The 19,552-nt window shown below is 42.7% G+C and overlaps 2 protein-coding genes across 7 annotated transcripts; one reads left to right on the top strand and one right to left on the bottom strand.

Moving 5' to 3' along the window:
* Positions 1-697: 697 nt before the first annotated feature.
* On the bottom strand, positions 698-7,946 carry plag1 (pleiomorphic adenoma gene 1). The gene is made up of 3 exons (XM_034706762.1): positions 7,728-7,946; positions 2,213-2,569; positions 698-2,005 (listed from the first exon to the last, which is right to left on the bottom strand). The coding sequence occupies exons 2-3, from the start codon at positions 2,458-2,460 to the stop codon at positions 829-831; spliced, it is 1,425 nt and encodes a 474-aa protein (XP_034562653.1). The 5' UTR covers positions 2,461-2,569; positions 7,728-7,946; the 3' UTR covers positions 698-828.
* A 268-nt stretch (positions 7,947-8,214) lies between these two features.
* chchd7 (coiled-coil-helix-coiled-coil-helix domain containing 7) lies at positions 8,215-17,539 on the top strand. 6 transcript variants are annotated; one of them, XM_034706767.1, is made up of 4 exons: positions 8,215-8,267; positions 13,598-13,657; positions 13,741-13,839; positions 16,844-17,539. In XM_034706767.1, exons 2-4 carry the CDS (start codon positions 13,604-13,606, stop codon positions 16,946-16,948), a joined length of 258 nt encoding a protein of 85 aa, XP_034562658.1. In that variant the 5' UTR covers positions 8,215-8,267; positions 13,598-13,603; the 3' UTR covers positions 16,949-17,539. The 6 variants fall into 6 exon arrangements, with proteins under 6 accessions (XP_034562658.1, XP_034562659.1, XP_034562656.1 ...); XM_034706768.1 differs by lacking the exon at positions 8,215-8,267 and adding an exon at positions 8,288-8,310; XM_034706765.1 differs by lacking the exon at positions 8,215-8,267 and adding an exon at positions 9,705-9,981 and having other exon boundaries at positions 13,594-13,657.
* The last annotated feature ends 2,013 nt before the right edge of the window (positions 17,540-19,552 follow it).

Here is a 19,552-nt window from a genome sequence, read left to right as displayed (position 1 = left end):
CATCACTACAACCTATCTGAAGATTCTCCAACTGTCAGAAGACGTACTGATGTTCAGACTAACACACCTCTCAATGTAATGCTCTGTCTGTTTTTGTATTGATGGGGAAGAACAGTTTTCACTCCGTTAATGTGTGTCTGTGATATTTTAACTGGATGTAGTGGTGTAGTGCACAAAGCGGCGACGCACTGAAACTGTGAACCCAAGCTGTGCTGACCTTTGTGAGCTCAGGTAAAAGCTGAAGGCTGCTGCTGCTGCTGTGATTATAGGAGATTGATTTAAAGTGAAACGTCTGAATCTTTGATGTTTCACTGCTGAGCAGAAAAAATCATCATCTGCTTTCCTTGCAAACTGCAAGTATGTGAGGATTTGGAAGCTGTAGTTGTGTTAACACCAGCACTAAGAGATTTGAGTGAACTGAAAGAGTCGTGGTGGAGCAGATTCACTTGTCAGTCCAAAGCTTGATACGTCTAAAGAAAGCATCCCAACAGGGAAGTTAGACACTGTGTGTGTGTGTGTGTGTGTGTGTGTGTGTGTGTGTGTGTGTGTGTGTGTGTGTGTGTGTGTGTGTGTGTGTGTGTGTGTGTGTGTGTGTGTGTGTGTGTTTGCGTGTGTTGCTGTCAGTGCTAATCATCAAGTGTCTGCTGTAAGTCTTAGTGTCTGCTCATGTTTCCATAAATGGACAGAAATGCTGAAATGTTGAAACGTGTATGATCACTGGCATGTTGTTTCAGTGTTTGCTGGTGTGCTGGTGCAGCTCAGCGTGTGTTTTGCATGTCGTCTTTGTGTATGCGTGGATGTAGGTGTGCCGTGTGCAGTACGTACTGATCACTGAAAAGCCTGATGGAAGCGGGGCAGTGTAGTAGGTGTGTTCAGGTTTGATATAAAGGAGGAGGGGAGTCCTTGAAGTGTACCCTCTGCAGTCTCGGGGCCTTCAAGGGGCTGGGGTGGCAGCTGGACCAGGGGTGTGGATTCATCACTGGGTGGATAGGGGACGCCTTGCCCCCCTGCTTGGCTGTATGGAGGCCCATTGAGCGGCAAGAAGTTAAAAAGCTGTGAAAAGTCCATCAGAGAGGAGGATGAAGCCAGAGAGTCGCCTGCAGTGGCTGCTGACACTGGAGTGGATATTTTGGACAGGGACCCCTCCTGGTTCGCTTCCTCCAGTACGCCCACTTGAGTCTCTAACTCAAGCTTTGAGGGGAGTTGGGATTCTTGTGCTGCAGTGGATGAGGAGGGCATGCTGCTCTGCAGCTCCATCAGGTAGGTCTCCAGTTCTCCCTTTAGGTTCTGCTCCCTCTCCTGAGAGGAGAAGGTGTATGAGGTAAAGTTGGAGCCCAGCGAGTACTTTATAGAAAAGGGGTGTGTCGGGGTGGGAAAGGACTCTGTGTCCAGGACGGGGCCTGTGTACATGTTGAGCTGATGTGGCCTTGGTGCCACCATTCCTGGGAGCTCATCCTTGATGCCTCCAGATGCCAAGTCATAGACCGCAGGCTCCAGCGAATCAGCTGGCTCAGTTTTTACTCTCAGCAGCTCCCGGGCGTGGCTCTTTTTGACGTGACGTGTCAGGTGGTCCTTCCTTCCGAAGCGCTGGGCACAATACTGACAAAGGAAGTCCTTGCGTCCCGTGTGCACCACCATGTGGCGCCTCACATCTTTGCGGGTGTAAAATCGCCGCTCACAGTGCTCGCAGCGATGTTTTTTCTCTTTGGTCCCGCCTGAGGACTTCCCAGCATGTGTTTTGAGGTGTTCCAGTAGAACCCCGGTGCTGGGGAACGCCTGCAGACACACTTGGCAGGTAAGGTCTCCGTTGTTGGCAGCATGAAGGGCAAGGTGCCGTTTGAAGCCCAGCTTGGTGTTGTAGCTCTTGCCACACTCCTGACAGGTAAAAGCCTCCTTGTATGGGTCATGAGTGTGGAGGTGATTCTTTAAGTGATCCTTGCGGTGGAACATTTTCTCACAGTATGAACACTTGTGGTTTTTTTCTGGCGAGTGAGTTGCCATATGCCTTGGAACACAGACACATTCTATGAGCACTCAGAATTGTTGCAATCATATTTCAAGAAGGCATGCTTTACACAAAACACAAACACAAGTCCTGAAAAGAAGTATTCATCAACACATCATTCTAACTAGATCTAAAGACTATGTTACCAAAGGTGTAAGGAGAAAAGCAACATGCTGCAGTCTAATATGCACTGCTGCTTGTCTGTACCGTAGCAGCTTGTATTTGGAGACAAAAGCCTTGGTGCAGTCGGGGTGGGAGCAGCGGTACGGTCTTTCTCCTGTGTGAGAGTACGAGTGCACCTTCAACTTTTCCAGACTGTTGAAAGCTTTCTGACACTCCTGGCAGGAGAAATTCTTCTTCGGCTTGCCCTCTGCTCTCCTGCGCCTCCCCATGGGGGGCACAAGCTTGGCTTTCTCCAGGACTTGGTCACGATGGTCCTGGGTTCCCGTGGCCATGGCACTCTAAGGCAGACCAGCTACATGGACAGGGGCACAATGCCCAACTAGTACTGCTGCAATTATTCTATCCAGTTTTATGTGCTCAACACTGGCCGGACACAGGGGCCTGAGGAGACAAAGAAAAGAAAGAAAAATGATTTGAATGGTTCAGTATCTGGAAAACAGAAGATCAAAAACAACCTACAGAAAAAAGATCTGGAGCCTGGATCTAAAGCCTACCTGGATCTAAATGTCTTTGGATAACCCGGGCCTCCCTAAGCCCGACACCGGCCATCCTGAATAACTTGTGAGGCTGATTGTCAACTTGCTCAGTTAGCTCTGGGTTTTACAACCAAGCTCTGAATGTGTTCAGACAAGGAGTCCGTATTCAAAGAACCAGAATTAAAACAGCATCAGCCCTTAAAGCTTGCAAACTGAGTCTGACTCTCACAAACAAGTTCCCTCTCTCTCTCATTTTCACTTCAATACATCAACAACTTTGTGTTTCAGTGAACAGCTGAAATGATGAGGTTAGCAAAGACGCTTCAACACGGCTTTAAAATCCTTCTGAACTCAAAAAGCCGTGGCAGAGATTGGCCGGTGTTTTGGTTTAAACAGCGACCCTGTTAACTGGAGACTTTCAGCCGGATGCATCCCTCATAAACGTCTTTAGACCATCATTAAATATCTGATGAGGATATTTTGAAATCTTAATAAAAACTAAACTAGTTTGCATTCCCAGGAACTCCCTCTGTGTTTCAACAGCTGTGTAAACTCCACAAACACTGACACGTTCAGCTGAAGGTCTCCAGTTTACAGGGTCACTTTTAAAACCGGAACACCGGGAGGAGAGACGCATTCACGGTGGGCTGAGAGAAGACTACTGTTACAAGCTGCTAAATCAAGAGAATCACAGCTTCTTCTTTTGAAAAGTACACACACATACAAAAAAGATAGAACAAATAAAAACTAATGAAAGAAAGAGAAATCAAGTGAATCACAGATGTGTGTGATGTTATTGTGGACGGAGGGAGGAATAAAAACACTGAGGTTAATCTACCAATCAGACACGTTCAGCATTGCAGGCCCCGCCTTTGAAAGTCCTGGGACCTTTGAAAAGTACTACCCCCCTAGCAGGGGCTTTTTAGGGGGGAGATTATCTACCCCTGAACTAAATTTAGACCCTGGGTCGACCAGTCGAAACGCACATTGTTCCTGCGATCGAAAAACGCCTGAAGTGTTTTCTTGTTTCTCAAGCTGAGTGAGTGGGTGCAGTTCAATTTAAACACACACTAATGACCACAGCTGCCTTGCAAGGTGCGTGCTCATAGCTATTAAAATGTAGTACACATCCTGGGGTTCAGAAATACTTCAGCATGCCACATTCAGAAACTGAGAATCAGACTGCCAAAGAACATTTGTGGACATCCCACTGCCACAGCTACCCACTCTGAGACCAGAGCGAAGATCTGACCACTGCTGGAGAAAAAGACAAGTTTTAGGAACATGAACCCAAGAGATGAACAACTGGAAAGACAGATCCCTAAGATCAATGTGATATAAGTGTAGAAGAGTCCAACACACTTTGTGTCCCCTGAATGTCACTCAGGTCATGTAATGGAGTAAAATGTTTTTCTGCACGTAGAGGAAACAGCTGCTTACGTGCTGCATGTACCACCAACGAGCCAGAGCTCAATCAAACTCTTACAGAAACATAAAATGATTGCATAATCTCTCTATAAGCTCTCGTATAGGCTGCACTTCCTGTAGCTGCATCACTAAAGGACACATCTGCAAACCGCCTGATGTAATAGCATCAGATCAGGGTCAGACAACTACAGCTGGGTCAGAAGATAACTGTAAGGATGGAGCAGACTCATGAGGTATTTCTACGACAGATATACATTCTACAGTCCTGCTAAAACGTCTTCTTACAGCATCATGTTCAACAGAAACATGACTGCAACCTCATTACCCATTTACACTGACACATTCACACACCATGTCGATGAGAAACCAGGCAGGGAGCAGGTCTTAGCATCAGGAGCCATCTGGGGCAGGCCCAGGGACACTTTGTAATAGATGCAGAAACAGAGGAGCTGGGATCATAAAGCTAACACATATAGATGGGAACGAGCCACAGGTATGTGAGCAATGCTTACAAACATCATGTAGAATCATGTTTAGTTGGTTTGAAATGATACTGACATTCATTTCATCCTCCAAAACTAAATATATGAAACAAATTATCCATTGGTCGAGGCAGATGTCTGTCTAACCTGAGTCTGGTTCTGCTGGAGGTTTCTGCCTGTTAAAGGAAGTTATTCCTCGCCGCTGTAACTAGCTAAATACTGTGAGGTGCAATGATTGATCAAACTTTTGTTGAGTCGCGTCTTTAGCGGTGGATTCTTGAAGCAATGCCAGCATGTTGCTCATTGCTATCACATGTATTTACCATTGTATGCTTCTTACCTTATTAAACCATTACACACTTCCCTTATTAATAACACTTATTTTAAAGCCCATAGTTTACAGTCAGCACACTGCAGACTCTGTCTCAATGAACTTTGCTGTGGCATTAATGTACAAGCTCCTGAGACAAAGATACGTACACCTGTTATGTATAATCAGAGTTATAGCTCCAGCCTGAAGCCTTTAACACTTTGAAAAAAACTTCTCATTTCATTTAAAAAATAACATATAAACAGAGCACACCTTTCCACTGCTGTTGTTTTAATTCATTTTAAACCTTGTGTATCAGCATTAGAGCTGTAAGAGGAGTCATTTGGAGCAGACACTTGAAGCTGCAGTTCATCACGTCTTTGGAGAAAATGATTTCTACGTCTGTAAAATAGACGAAAGCTAAAAAAGTAGCAAGGTATAAATGTCACAACTGATCTGTCAGTGTTTTCTAAATCATTGTGTATGACATTAATCACCATAATACAACACTGATACATCAACTGTTCATTTCACTTTACAACATCCACCCACAATTATCAGAAGACAATAAATATCAAATAGAAAAACTCTATAGTCTTCATTCCTCTTAAACATTAATTCAAGGACAAAAATGAAACACAGATGACGGTTCTAGTTATGAGTTATACATTTACATTAAAACATATTAACTCACAATATAAGCTAACAACAGATTCTCGAACAAATACACACTTCAGGATATCTGATAGAAAAGCAAACTTTGATTGGAGAATGTATTTTACATCTCCAGGCTAAAGGAGGAGTGATACAGTACAGGACGAGGTTCAGTGTGTTATCATTAAATCAACTTCAAACCATTCTTAGATTGATGAGCAGTGAGATAACATCTCCACAGCATGTTCATGTCAACAACACACACACATGCAGTCCTCCAACACCCCTAACATCAGAGTCCACATCACACCTGGACAGAACAGCTGGAGTCAGGTATGAGAGGGTCAACAGACGGATCACCTTTACACCAACACATGTGCTGCTTTAACTCCAAATCAAAGGTATGATGGGAGAAGATCCTGATCTACAGACAGTCAGTGCTTACAGAACCAGCTCATGTTTAACGCTCACTACATGGACAGGACCAGGTCCTGCAGCCCAGTGTAACACCAGCCTACACCCTTACATCAGCTGCAGCTGTAGGACCTGATAAATAGGATGAACTAATGTGCACAGAGCAACCTGCTGGACAAAAACTGCCTGCTGGTCTCCAGAAGTACTTTGGACCAGTTTGGATGCTACACCAACACATCTCATATTCAGTGGTGGACAAAGTCCACGTCTTCATTACTGAAGTCAAAGTCTAGATCCTCCATGGCAAATATTACTCCAATACAAGTGAAAATTGCTCTGTTAGATTATTACTTGAGTTAAAGTACTGAAGTACTTGTTTTAAAAATACTGAAGTATTCAATGTACTTCTTAAAATATCTTAAAACATTGTATTTTCACAAAGCATAAATGCAGTTAAGAATACATAGGAGTACATTCTGGTAAATTCTGTTTATTTAGAAACCATTACTTGAAATCTCTAAAAAGTATACCATGGAATAAAAACAGACACTAAGTTACTCCAAGCACAGACACCTTAGTTTGAAATGTTCATCTGGAGTTAAACAAACGTTACGTAGCTCAACACGCTCTCTCAGGTTGGACAGTGAATGTTTGTATGTTTGGACAGAAACAGGGAGAACATTTCAAACAACATGTATCATTCTTCATTTCACAAACCTCTAACACGGGCTGAAGATATGACCATGAGTGCTCAGGTGGAGAATTATAGCCATCATTACCACCTCTACATGAACTGTCTGATCTGAGTGATGCTCTGTGTTTGATACACAGGTACGACTAAACCACTGAGACAAACAGAACTACACAAACACACTTTACTGTCTTAGGATCAGATTTCAGAAAAGAGAAGGACATTCATGAGCTGACTTCAAAGATAAAGTAGAGAGTAACTAGAGCACTGATAGAAATGTAGAGGAGTCAAAAGTACAGTCAGTGTCTTCTGAATGTAGAGGAGTAAAAGTAATAAGTTCACCAAAAAATAATACTCAAGTAAAGTACAGATACTCAAAAAAAGTACTTAAGTACAGTACTCAAGTACATTTACTCTGTTACTGTCCACCACTGCTCATATATCACCTTATTACTTTGCCCCAACTTCTACCTCCATTTTGCTCCTTTAAACACAAATACATGTCATGTCGTTTCTTCCTTCCAGGCTCACAGCCGACCTGTCACACTACATGATACCTGCAGTGGGTAAAAGAAGCGACACCACAGGACGTGAAGTCTCAGAGCAAACATCCTCACTGATCTGTTCGGTTAGACTTTAGAGAGGAGATGCTGGACTCGATAAGGATCTGTTGTTGACACTGCATGTGATTTAGTGCAGGCTTCATGACACTAAAGTCAATGTAAACGCAGATAGCAGGTAACATGACATGCTGTAGTGCGCGTGTCCTCGTCGGTCCTGAACGCACTGTGGTTGTTATTATATTAAAGAATAAAGTGAGTGAGGAGGTTTACTCCTCTAACTTTCTCTCTTTCTGCTGGCTCCTGTTCTCTTTAATATTTGTTGACACGCACCGTGACTCTGATCCCAGCAGTGACAGGAGTGATTATTTTTATGCCTTCTGCTGGGTTTGTCTGTGGTACCAAACAGGGTACTGATTAACACAAACTTTTTCCCCTGCTCACCCCTCTCTCATAATTTAAATAACCCCGATATTTTAATTCAAAAACGGAGTACCCAGGTACTTAATTTATATCAAACTTACCACGGACGCTTCAGCATCCTTTCTGTTGACTTTTTCTTCACTTTCAACTATTTTCCGAATTTTTAATAATTTTTTCCTCATATTTTTCTCCAGACGCGGCGGGCCTGAGAATGTTTTGCTTTCCCCTCTTTCGAGCAGCCATTGTGTATGCGCTGCGATGCAACCGAACTTTGCTTTGGCCACGCCCCCTCCGGAGTCCCGCCCCCTGGTGCAGTTTGGATTAGTGTACGGCTCTGCCAGTTTCTCCTCAGAGTCTGGTCTGCTTCCTTTAGATAAAGGTCTTTGTTTCCACTCGCTGGGGACCGTGTCAGTCTGGTAGACTGGGCTCAGTCAGGTTCACACCGACGGGAAGACCTACATCTCAGCACAGCCCTCCCATTGGTCCGTTGAGCTGTCAGTCAGACCCGCTCTGTTTCCTGTCCTCCTATTGGCTGATGCTACTGTCAGTGCTCGGTGACGGGCTGGTGGTTTTCCTGGTGCGCTGTTGCAGAGGGGGACAGAGGACCTAATGTGGATCCACAGCTTGTGGAGCAGGAGCAGGTATGAACTGAACGCAATGTGGATAACATTGGACATTTAGTTAGTGAGTATTTGAACAATACCTACTATTACTATACCTATTTTCACTGATGGATCCAAAGAGCCAGAGAGTGGACATGTAGGAAGTGGTGTGTTTATACCAGAATTTAATGTTGTAATATGCAGAAGAATCTCTAGCAGAACTCACTTCTATTATATTAGGGATGCAATGGATAGAGGAGGCCTGAGAGAGTGGTCATTTGCTCAGACTCAACTGCAGCCCTTAAAAGTTTAACTTCAGAAGAAACGATCAGAGGGGATTTATTGGTGGAATTGTATTTATTTTTGTTGGGAATACAGGGACTTGGTATTTCTGTGCAGTTTTGCTGGGTTCCCGCTCATATAGGTGTAGAGGGTAACAGAGAGAGAGCAGATGAGGTTGCTAAAAGAGCTTTGAAATTAAATCATGAAAATATGCATAAAAACACTGGAACCAGAATCCAGTCAATTTTTATTTATTGGACTGGATTTCTTATATTTGGATTTCTTTTTATAAGTGATAGGCTATATTTGTTTTGATTGTCTAATCTTATTTCATATATGAAATGTATGTCCATGCCAAAACAAGACTTAGTCTTTGAAAACACCCTGTACTTGTTTATATGTTTATATGTTTCTTAGAAATTCAATAAAAAAACGTAAATGAAAACAATATATGAATATTACATGATGAAAATATCTTGAAAGTTTCCTTTGGTAAAGGAGAGGCCAGATCTCTGATAAGGAGGGCCGTAAGGGATGAGTGGCAGAAAAAGTGGGATGAGGATACAAAAGGTAGGCATTTCTACAGCATCCATAAATCCACTGATGTGACTGATTTTAAAGGGAGGAGTAGGAGAGAGGAGGTGATAACTGCCAGATTAAGATTGGGTCAGACAGGATTGAAATCGACTCTGTACTTAATGGTCAATTGTTTCTCAGTGAACTGTGATGTGTGTAATGTTGGGGAGAATGTGAAACATGTGGTTATGGAGTGTAATGGCATACAGAGGAGGAGATTATGTGGTAGAGTGTTTAGGATGGAGCAGAGGTGGAGTTTGAAGGGGATTCTGTGGAGGAGTGATGGGATGGGAGAATGCTACAGGGCTCTTTGAGTTTATCTGAAAGCAACAGGATTCATCATGTGATATGTGATTTATTTAGTTATTTATTTAATTCATTTAATGGATTTAGTTTGATTAGCTATTGATTTTATTATTATGTTGTTGTTGTTGTTGTTGTTGTTGTTGTTGTTGTTGTTGTTGTTGTTTGTCATAAATACGTAGCTGCTTTATTTCTGTTTGCTGTTTGGTTGTTTGTTTTCATGTTTGCATGATGTGAATATTACCTGAAGTACTACTACACCCTGAAGTTACACACTCCGGTGCAGCAGGTGGCGGTATGCAGCTTTATTAAATCGAGAGAAGAAGAAGAGGAGGCGGGGACAGCGGGTTGACTCGGGCATGAAGGGAAGGTTGTGTAGTTTCATAAGTTAGCTCCATATAGCAGAGCCTATAGCAGCCCCCAGGCTCCAGAAGCAAAGCTTAGACCAGTATCTAATATCACCATCATCTCTGAATGGATATAAGTGGCAGGGGTCTGCAGGGAGTCCTTTATAAACCGGATCACCTTCACTGCTGTGGATGTTAGACCAGTCCACGAGTCCATAGTCTACCACAGGAGAGAGTGTGTGTGTGTGTACAGGTAGGTCACCACGTTGAGAGGCTGCATCTCCATGTTGCTCCTAAATGTTCCGACCTCTGTGTGTTTGATAACATGAGTGAAGGTCAGCATGCTGCACACTGAGGAGGGGGAGGGGGAGGAGGGGGAGGGGCACCAGGAACCTGGTCCTGCTATCTGTAAATAATGTGACATTGATCTCTAGACATAATCACATGTCCTGTAAGAAAGGGAGACCAGTTTCAATTCGGCATATAGTAAACACAGCAAGGTGGATTATATCAGTGTTGATTAAAAGTCTTATTCAGTCCCTCCTCTGTCCACCCTGTGCTCTGTCCACCCTGTGCTGTCCACCCTGTGCTTTGTCCACCCTGTGCTCTGTCCACCCTGTGCTCTGTCCACCCTGTGCTGTCCACCCTCTGTCCACCCTGTGCTCTGTCCACCCTGTGCTCTGTCCACCCTGTGCTGTCCACCCTGTGCTCTGTCCACCCTGTGCTGTCCACCCTGTGCTCTGTCCACCCTGTGCTCTGTCCACCCTGTGCTCTGTCCACCCTGTGCTGTCCACCCTCTGTCCACCCTGTGCTCTGTCCACCCTGTGCTCTGTCCACCCTGTGCTCTGTCCACCCTGTGCTCTGTACACCCTGTGCTCTGTTCAACCTGTGCTCTGTCCACCCTGTGCTGTCCACCCTCTGTCCACCCTGTTGTCTGTCCACCCTGTAGTCTGTACACCTTGTGCTCTGTTCACCCTGTGCTCTGTCCACCCTGTGCTGTCCACCCCGTGGTCTGTCCACCCTGTGGTCTGTCCACCCTGTGGTCAGAGAGGACAGGAAGTGAAGAGCTAGTGTAGTTCAGAGTGTAGTGTGTGTGTGTATTTATGTCTGCTATCTACTGAAACTAAAACCAAACAAGCTGTCCATCGGTTTTTCCATAAAACCAGGTCCACTTATGGCCCTAATAATAATAATAGTAATAATAATAATAACAATAATAATAATAATAATAATAATAATAATAATAACAATAATAATAATAATAATAACAATAATAATAATAATAATAATGATAATAATAATAATAACAATAATAATAATAATAATAATAATAATAATAATAATCCCACAATCCAAAAACATGCTCAGGTTGATTGATCACTCTAAATTGCCTGTAGGTGTGAGTGTGTGCATGAATGGTTGTCTGTCTCTCTGTGTTGGCCCTGTGATAGGTTGGCGACCTGACCAGGGTGTACCCTGCCTTCCGCCCGAAGCCAGCTGGGATAGGCTCCAGCCCCCCGTGACCCCTTACGGGATAAGCGGTCAAGATAATGGATGGATGGATAATAATAATAATGCATTCAAGTGACCAAGTCTGGGCAAACAAGTGTTATTATTTGAGGGTCTATGAACACCTACCCATGGTGCATTGTGGCTTAGTTCACAAGGTTAGCTGTTTTCATTGTATGAGAGTCATTCAATCAGTCTTTATTTGTATAGCGCCAAATCACAACAAATGTTATTTCAAGACACTTTTCCAAACAGAGCAGGTCTAGACCACTCTATGTCAAATTATGAACAGAGACCCAACACCAGGACAGGGTAAAAGTCAGTCCCATGTTACAGACAGGACTCAGTCTGATCTCATCTTAATCCACCATGAACAGAGCACTTTGCAGTATTTAGCTAGTTACAGTGGCAAGGACAAACTTCCTTTAACAGGCAGAAACCTCCAGCAGGACCAGACTCATGTTAGACAGTCATCTGCTGAGACCAATGAGTAATCGATACACGTTTAAACACTCATGATACTGATTCATACACTGAAAATTATTTTCAAACATATACAGGCTCCATGAATCAAATCTGGAACAGAAGGAGAAACTTGAGCTGCATCTGTTTGTGAGTGAAGCATTTCCATTTAAAGAGCTTTAACAATTTAGGAAATACACTCACAGACCTCAACTCACAAACTGACAATTCATGATGTGGTACAGAAAGACTTCATATTGTTATTATTATTATTATTATTATTATTATTACTATTACTATTATTTTTAATTTATTATTATTTAACTTTACAGTTCCCATCCCTCTCCAGCTCCTCCAGGATCTGTGCAGACATTCATTAGTCCTTAAAAGCTCTGAGCTCCAGTTGCCTCCTGTGCTCTCCAGCAGCTTGCATGTGTGCTGTGTACATATATTCATTTAACATAGAGTGGTCTAGACCCCCTATGTTTGTAAAAGCGTCTTGAGATAACGTTTGTTGTGATTTGGCGCTCTACAAATAAAGATTGATTGATTGATATAACAGAGCTGTGAAGCACTTTGTCTGTTGTTGTCCATTTACACACAAATATGTTACTTTATGCAATTTTGCTCAAACGAGGCACGTTCCAGCTGCATGGTAATAATGAAGAAACAGGTTCCTCCAGCAAGTTATACCACACACTGTAGAGACCTCGTTGTTTCCCTGACCTTCTATAAACTGTATCATAATAAGAAGCAGAATCAGAAATACTTTAATTATTCCGGGGGGGGGAAATTCAGTAATTACAATAATAATAACAACAACAACAACAACAACAACAACAACAACAACAACAACAACAACAACAACAACAACAACAACAACAACAACAACAACAACAACAACAATAGAAATAACAACAACAATAATAATATAATAATAATAATAATATAATAATAATGATAATGATAAAAGTGAGAATAATAATAATAATAATAATAATAATGATAATATAATAATAATGATAACAGTGAGAATAATAATAATAATATAATAATAATGATAAAAGTGAGAATAATAATAATAATAATAATAATAATAATAGTAATATAGGGAATAATAAATGATACAAGAGGACACCAACCGTTTGCAGGTAACAAGCGTTCAGCATCTGAAGCCCAAAGGCACGAGGGCTAACACTTTGTTCTGATGTGTCTTTCATTGACATGCTCGCTGCATTTTTGATTACCACAGTATCTGCTTTTGAAAGTCGCTGCACTTTTTCTAAGTAAATATATATAAATGTTTTTATCCCAGCTCCCACAAATCCAAAGTTACATTTGTCTGGTTTTGGTCCACCTCCAGAGCAAAGTCCAAAGATTTTCAGTTTGTTGTGAAATGAAACAATGGAAGGCTGAAAATCCTCTCCTTGCACAAACTGATGCTAGAAATATGTAGCATTATTATTTATAAAGTAGTTATTTGAATTAAAGAGTCATGTAACTCACCACTCAGGAAATCCTAAAATAGTGATTCCACCAAGTAAAAATAAGGAAACAGCCACATCACAGATGTTTGCTTTTGTTCTTGTCAAGGGACAACAGCCTGAAGTTCATCAGGTTTGCTTAAATAGTTATACACCCAGGACAGATTACAGCTTTAATATCACACATGTCAAACCATCACAACAACATACACGTGTCTGAAGCCTGACAAAGATCAGTTACATCCTTACATCATGACAGCTGTTTGAATAACAGCTGAAATTCTCTTGTATGCAGTCAAATCTCAATCAAGGGTAAAATCCCTGTTAGTGCGTTAAACTCAAAGAAGGATTGAACCCTGTAACACCCTGACTCCTGAACCTGTTCATGTCGTCCGTTTGTTCACAGGTCCTGATGGAGAAAACTGCAAGAAAGGTTCGAAACCAGGACATTAACCCCTGCATTGAAGTAAGTAACGGCTGCTTTCAGGTCAAACATCTCTGGTGTCGTGAAGCTTCTGATGGTGACTCTTTTTCAATTCTCATTTTCAGGAAAGCGATGCCTCCCAGAAGTGTTTGGATTTCCACAACTATGACAAGAACATGTGTTCAGCATATTTCCAGAGATATAAGAGCTGTAGGAAATACTGGGTGAGTCCATGTGTGTCACCATATCAGAAAACAAACTGGGGGAACTAGGAGGAAGAAAGAATCAGTGTTTCATGCTGAACTGAGGGGATCATAGGAGGATGGAAGTGGAGGGAAGGGATTGATTCCCAGGCCCAATCTCAATGTCCACCCTCACACACTCTCTGACTCTGAGGCGTGTTCTTGCTCAGTCAGTGAGGCCTTAGTGCTGTCCCACTGTCAATTAATCAAGTGTGTGAGGGATCTCTCTCAGACTTTTTGAGCCCTTTATGCCCCCTTTTCTGTAAGTGGGGATTTTTGCAGACTTAACGTAAGGGAATTACCCAGAGTTCATTGCATTGTGACGTGAAACACGGGATTCCCAGGGGAAGCATGCAAGCATGGAAAGGTAAACAAACGCTGTAACATGGAATAAATGAAGTGTGCCACTGATTCGTGACCATATGATGGTGACTGATTCCAAACCGGTCCTCAGCACATGGTTGGTGTTTTGCACTACGTCAACTCATGTCTCACTCAACGGTAAGAAAACACCAAAACATTCTCATAGTGAAAGTTAAAAACACAAACAAACATGAAATGTACGCTCTGCAGGAGGCGGGCAGAACGGCAGGACGGGATTTGATTGGTTTCATCATTTGGCTCCTGATGGCAGGGATTGGTTGGTGTTTTCCAGGTTTACTCCGGCTGTAGATAACAGGTTTTTTTTAAACCCCTTTTTTAAGAACACATTATGTATTGATTACCATCAGGACATAAAGATCATTTTAACCAGTATAACAAAAAGTGGATCTAAATCTGACGACCAACCCCAGCTTTAAGAGCCTTGAATTAGAGGAAATTAAAAATTGTGCAATAATAATTCGCTAAGGTGAGCTGGTGATGTCATGCAAGTTACATGAGGAGTCTCAAAGTGCTGTCTCATTCCCAGTTCTACAGTTTGAGCCCTTACAGCTTCCTGCCCTCAATAACTTCACAGGTGACGTCAACTAAGTCAGAAAGGCTCAGGGTTCAGGACTTAGGGAGGACATTGAGATTGAATCCCAGGCCGTTTTAAAACCGCCTACTACACTAGCAGTACGTACTGATGTGAAATTCAGTATGTAGTATTTGAACAAGAGCAAAATCTGCAGTATGCCAAAACTACCCAGATGTCTACTGATTTGGGAACATTTCACAGTATGCAGCGAACCAGTCTCCCTCACGTACTGTTTCCCCACAATGCACAGCTCTAATGTTCTGCTTATTCTTTTTTTTCTTTCTTTGATGGGGGAACTCAGTTTTCATGTGCTGTGAAAACGATTAAATTCCATATAAACCACTTCTTCACTTTTTAAATCATAAGTGATGCTAAAGAAGCAGTTTCTCTATCAGCTTGGTCGTTGTTTACTTCTGCTTTCTAAAACCGGAAATCCAGTGACGTCTGACCCAACATCCTGCAGACCAGATCCACCAGACCAGACAGACTACAGACTACCTTCAAACGCAGTATGTACACTGCGTGCACAATTATTAGGCACGTGAGTATTTTTTGTGAATATGTTAAAAACTATGTTAACAGTTGTTTTCAAATTTGTCAAGAAGTCAGATAGTGAATATATTTCTTCAACTGTGTGGTTAAAATGATGCTTTTCACACTCATTTCTGCAGATTCTGCATTTATTTAAAAATACAGCCGACATGCTTTGAAAAGCATCATTTTAACAACACAGTTGAAGAAATATATTCACTATCTGACTTCTTAACCAATGTGAAAAAGACTGTTAACATAGTTTTTAACATATTCACAAAAATACTCACGTGCCTAATAATTGTGTACACAGTGTAGTATGTACATTAGTAGGTAGTATGTAGCAGGCCGTTTCGAAAACAGCCCCAGTCTCCTTACCTCTGGTTTGCCTCTGCTGACCTGTTAGTGAGTAAAGACAGGGAAGGTTCTGGCCCTTGACGCTTTAGTGACACTGACTGGTGGATCAGCAGACCTGCGCAGCAAGGGCCAGAAACGGTTGAAAGAAGAGCTACATGGTGCTATGGGTAGTGGTGGTATCACTCACTGTTGACAGGGCAGGTGGAAATGTGAACAAGATGTTACAACATATATAAAAGAGTAAGACAATTATTTCAGATTACAGCATGACTTTATTCCCTTCAATGCAAAGAGGTGACAAACACACTCAGACAAACAGGAACTGAATGAGAGTTTCAATGAGTATCTTCATATCACTGAGCAAAGAGTCTCCTGTAGAAAAACACAAGGTCTGGATAAACTGACATTCATGTCTGAATGACAAATAGACAGCACCTCAACAGAGAGTGTTTCAGTTTGGGTCCATATCCAGAATCAGGGTTTACCCATAGACTGTAAAAAATATGGACGTAGTATCCGTGACGTCACCCATCTGTTTCTGAAGAGCTGTTTTGAGACCAATCGGCTGCGGCAGCCATATTGCTTCTGTGGAGCCAGTGTGACGTAAAGAGGCGGGCTTTGAGCCTCCTAGCCAACAGCTGCAGTGTTCCTGCAGGCAGCTGTGCCTCTCATTGGAAGACTGGTAATCTCAATATCTTCGAAATTGCCGAATTAGAAAAAAATTCACCCCCCTCACAGTGAGAGGACATCGAGAAATGAGCTATTCAGACTACACTCATCTTTTGTACCAGGCTGTAAACATGTTTATTAATGCTGTAAAGATCGGCTTTTTCCCATTCATGTGTATGTGACTTCCGGTACTTCCAGAGCCAGCCTCAAGCGGATCCTCGATGAACTGCAGCTTTTAACACTTCCGCATTGACTCATATTTTTAGACCGGAGGTTGCCGCTTGGGTTTACCACACTCTCCATAAAGTCACCACGAGCATCTTTCTGCAGCTTCTTTGCTTGTTACTTTGCACACACACAAAGTCCACCCTCTTATCTGAATCTCATGTTTCTACTTTAAATGAAATCAAACGTAGCAGCAGTCAGTTGAAGGTCAGTGAAGAGTTGTTGTGTTTGTTCGTTTTCTTGCAGCACAACATCATGATGCAGAGGAGGAGAGACGGTGTGAAACCAGACATGCCCACTGCTGCAGAGAGGCAGGAGCTGCTCGCTGCAATAGGAGGCAAACCGTACTGAGACTCAGCAGGGTCACACAGAGACACTGATGTACAGCTGACCCAGAAGAACTCTTTCTGGGTCTGCCGTCTCACTGCATTGACACTGTGTAAAAACTCAGGAGATGTGGGAGAGGTTCTGAAGAGTGGAACATCCAAAAAGAGAAACGGGGTTATTGTGTGTTGAGGTCTGATGAGGATATGTGAAGTGAACTCAAACATTGGAATTAAAAAAACTCTGTGCAGTTTATTTGTTTTTTTTAAAGTGAATGTCAAATGTCCTTAATGTGACAGGGTTACTGAACCATTTCACAATGGTGAGATCTGTGATGTGCATGTTTCATCATGAACAGTCACGGTCTTAAAAACCATGAGACAGACCTCCGGCATCTGTCAGTCTAAAATAAGAAAGGAGGATGACTGACCCTTACTGTTGTGACTTGCTACCTCACTCAGTTTGTACTATAGATCATATTAGCTGTATTGTTTTATCATTACTTATAAATGCTACATATCTTTATCTTTATTAAGCTGTTGGATCCCAGAGAAAGCGCTAAGACTTCATGTGTTATCAAAGGGGAGTTAAGACAATTAAAACCCTTCTTTTATGTGCTGTTGTGTTCTCTAAGGCTTCATCAATCCTCCTTCACATCTCTGACCACTGAAGCTGGGGAAAGGACCAGCTGTGTTTATTCACCGTACAACCACACTAAAAATGTCACTTTATCAATCAATCTTTATTTGTCACAACAAACGTTATCTCAAGACTCTTTTACAAACACAGCAGGTCTAGACCACTCTATGTCAAATTATGAACAGAGACCCAACACCAAGACAGGATAAGACTCAGTCTGACCCCACCTTAATCCACCATGAGCATTGCACCTCACAGTATTTGGCTAGTTACAGCGGAGAGGACAAACTTCCTTTAACAGGCAGAAACCTCGAGCAGAACCAGACTCATGTTAGACAGACATCTGCCTCGACCCAGTTGGGTCTGGAAAGAGGGAGAGAGGAGAATAAGAGAGAGAGGGAGCGGTTATACTGATGAGACGAGTAGTAGTAGCTGCTGCTGCTGGAGTCCAGCACGTCTGTATCAGCTGGAGTCTGGAACGTCCACAGCAGGAGGACGTCTACGGCAGCTCAGAGGAACCTACGAGACAAGGGAGCTCAGGGACTCCAGAAAGGTCTATGGTTAGTAACTTTAATGGGACAGGGAGGGGGGAGATAGGATCCCAGTGTGTCAGTACGCCAGTTCCCCCGGCAGACTAAGCCTAGAGCAGCATAACTAAGAGCTGGTCCAAGCCTGAGCCAGTTCTAACTATAAGGTTTATCAAAAAGGAAAGTTTGAAGCCAACTCTTAAAAGTAGAGAGGGTGTCTGTCTCCCGGACCCTGACTGGTAGATGATTCCAAAGGAGAGAGACCTGATAACTGAAGGTTCTACCTCCCATACTACTTTTAGAGACTTTAGGTACGACCAGCAGGCCTGCATGTTGGGAGCGTAGTGTTCTAGAGGGGTAATAGGGCACTATGAGCTCTTTAAGATATGAAGGTGTCTGATCATTAAGAGCTTTGTAGGTCAGAAGAAGGATTTTAAATCCTAGTCTACATTTTATTGGGAGTCAGTGTAGAGAAGCTAACACTGGAGAGATGTGCTCTCTCTTCCTAGTTCTAGTCAATACTCGAGCTGCAGTGTTTTGAACTAGCTGAAGAATCTTTAGAGACTTATTGGGGCAGCCTGATAAGAGGGAGTTACAGTAATCTAACCTGGAGGTAACAAATGCATGGACTAGTTTTTCTGCGTCGCTCTGAGATAGGATGTGTCTCATTTTAGAAATATTGCGCAGGTGAAAATAGGCTGACCTTGAGATTTGCTGAATTTGGGAGTTGAAGGATAAATCTTGATCAAATAGGACTCCTAGATTCCTAGCAGAGGTGCTGACTGCCAGTGGGGGGGGTTCAGTGGTCTGCGTGGTGCAGTCTGTGGCCTCCGTTACTGTTTAACAGTCTGATGGCGGTGGGCACAAAGGAGCGCCTGAAGCGTTCAGTCTTGCACCATGGTGGAATGATGCGCTGACTGAACGAGCTCCCTATCAACAAAAACTCCCCAAAAACAAACAAGGTACGAGAGAGCGCAGTATATATTATACTCCCCTCTACATGCCCTCCATTAAGGGTCTGTGAAGAGGACGTGTGCCTGCTGTTCCAGAAACAAAAGACTAAGAAGGCTCAAAGACCTGATGATGTGTCTCCCTCATGTCTGAGAGCCTGCGCTGATCAGCTGGCCCCCATCTTCACCAGGATATTCAACAGATCTCTGGAGCTGTGTGAGATCCCCTCCTGCTTCAAACGCTCCACCATCATCCCTGTCCCCAAGAAACCCTCTATCACAGGACTGAATGACTGCAGGCCTGTTGCCCTGACCAGGGGCGCTGCCAGGGATTTCTGGCCCCATGAAAAAATAGTACATTGGGCCCCATATATGTCTTGTAATATACCATTTATAATAACATCATAATCAAAGTTACACCAGTCTTTAAAAATGAATGCACAAAAGAACAGCACTGAATCATGCAGAACAATGGATCTATAATGCTGTTCTGTATCACCGACGCTAGATTTGAT

Source organism: Notolabrus celidotus, chromosome 17 (genome assembly GCF_009762535.1).
Source record: "Notolabrus celidotus isolate fNotCel1 chromosome 17, fNotCel1.pri, whole genome shotgun sequence".
Taxonomy (NCBI): domain Eukaryota; kingdom Metazoa; phylum Chordata; class Actinopteri; order Labriformes; family Labridae; genus Notolabrus; species Notolabrus celidotus.
This window is presented reverse-complemented; position numbering and strand designations above follow the sequence as displayed.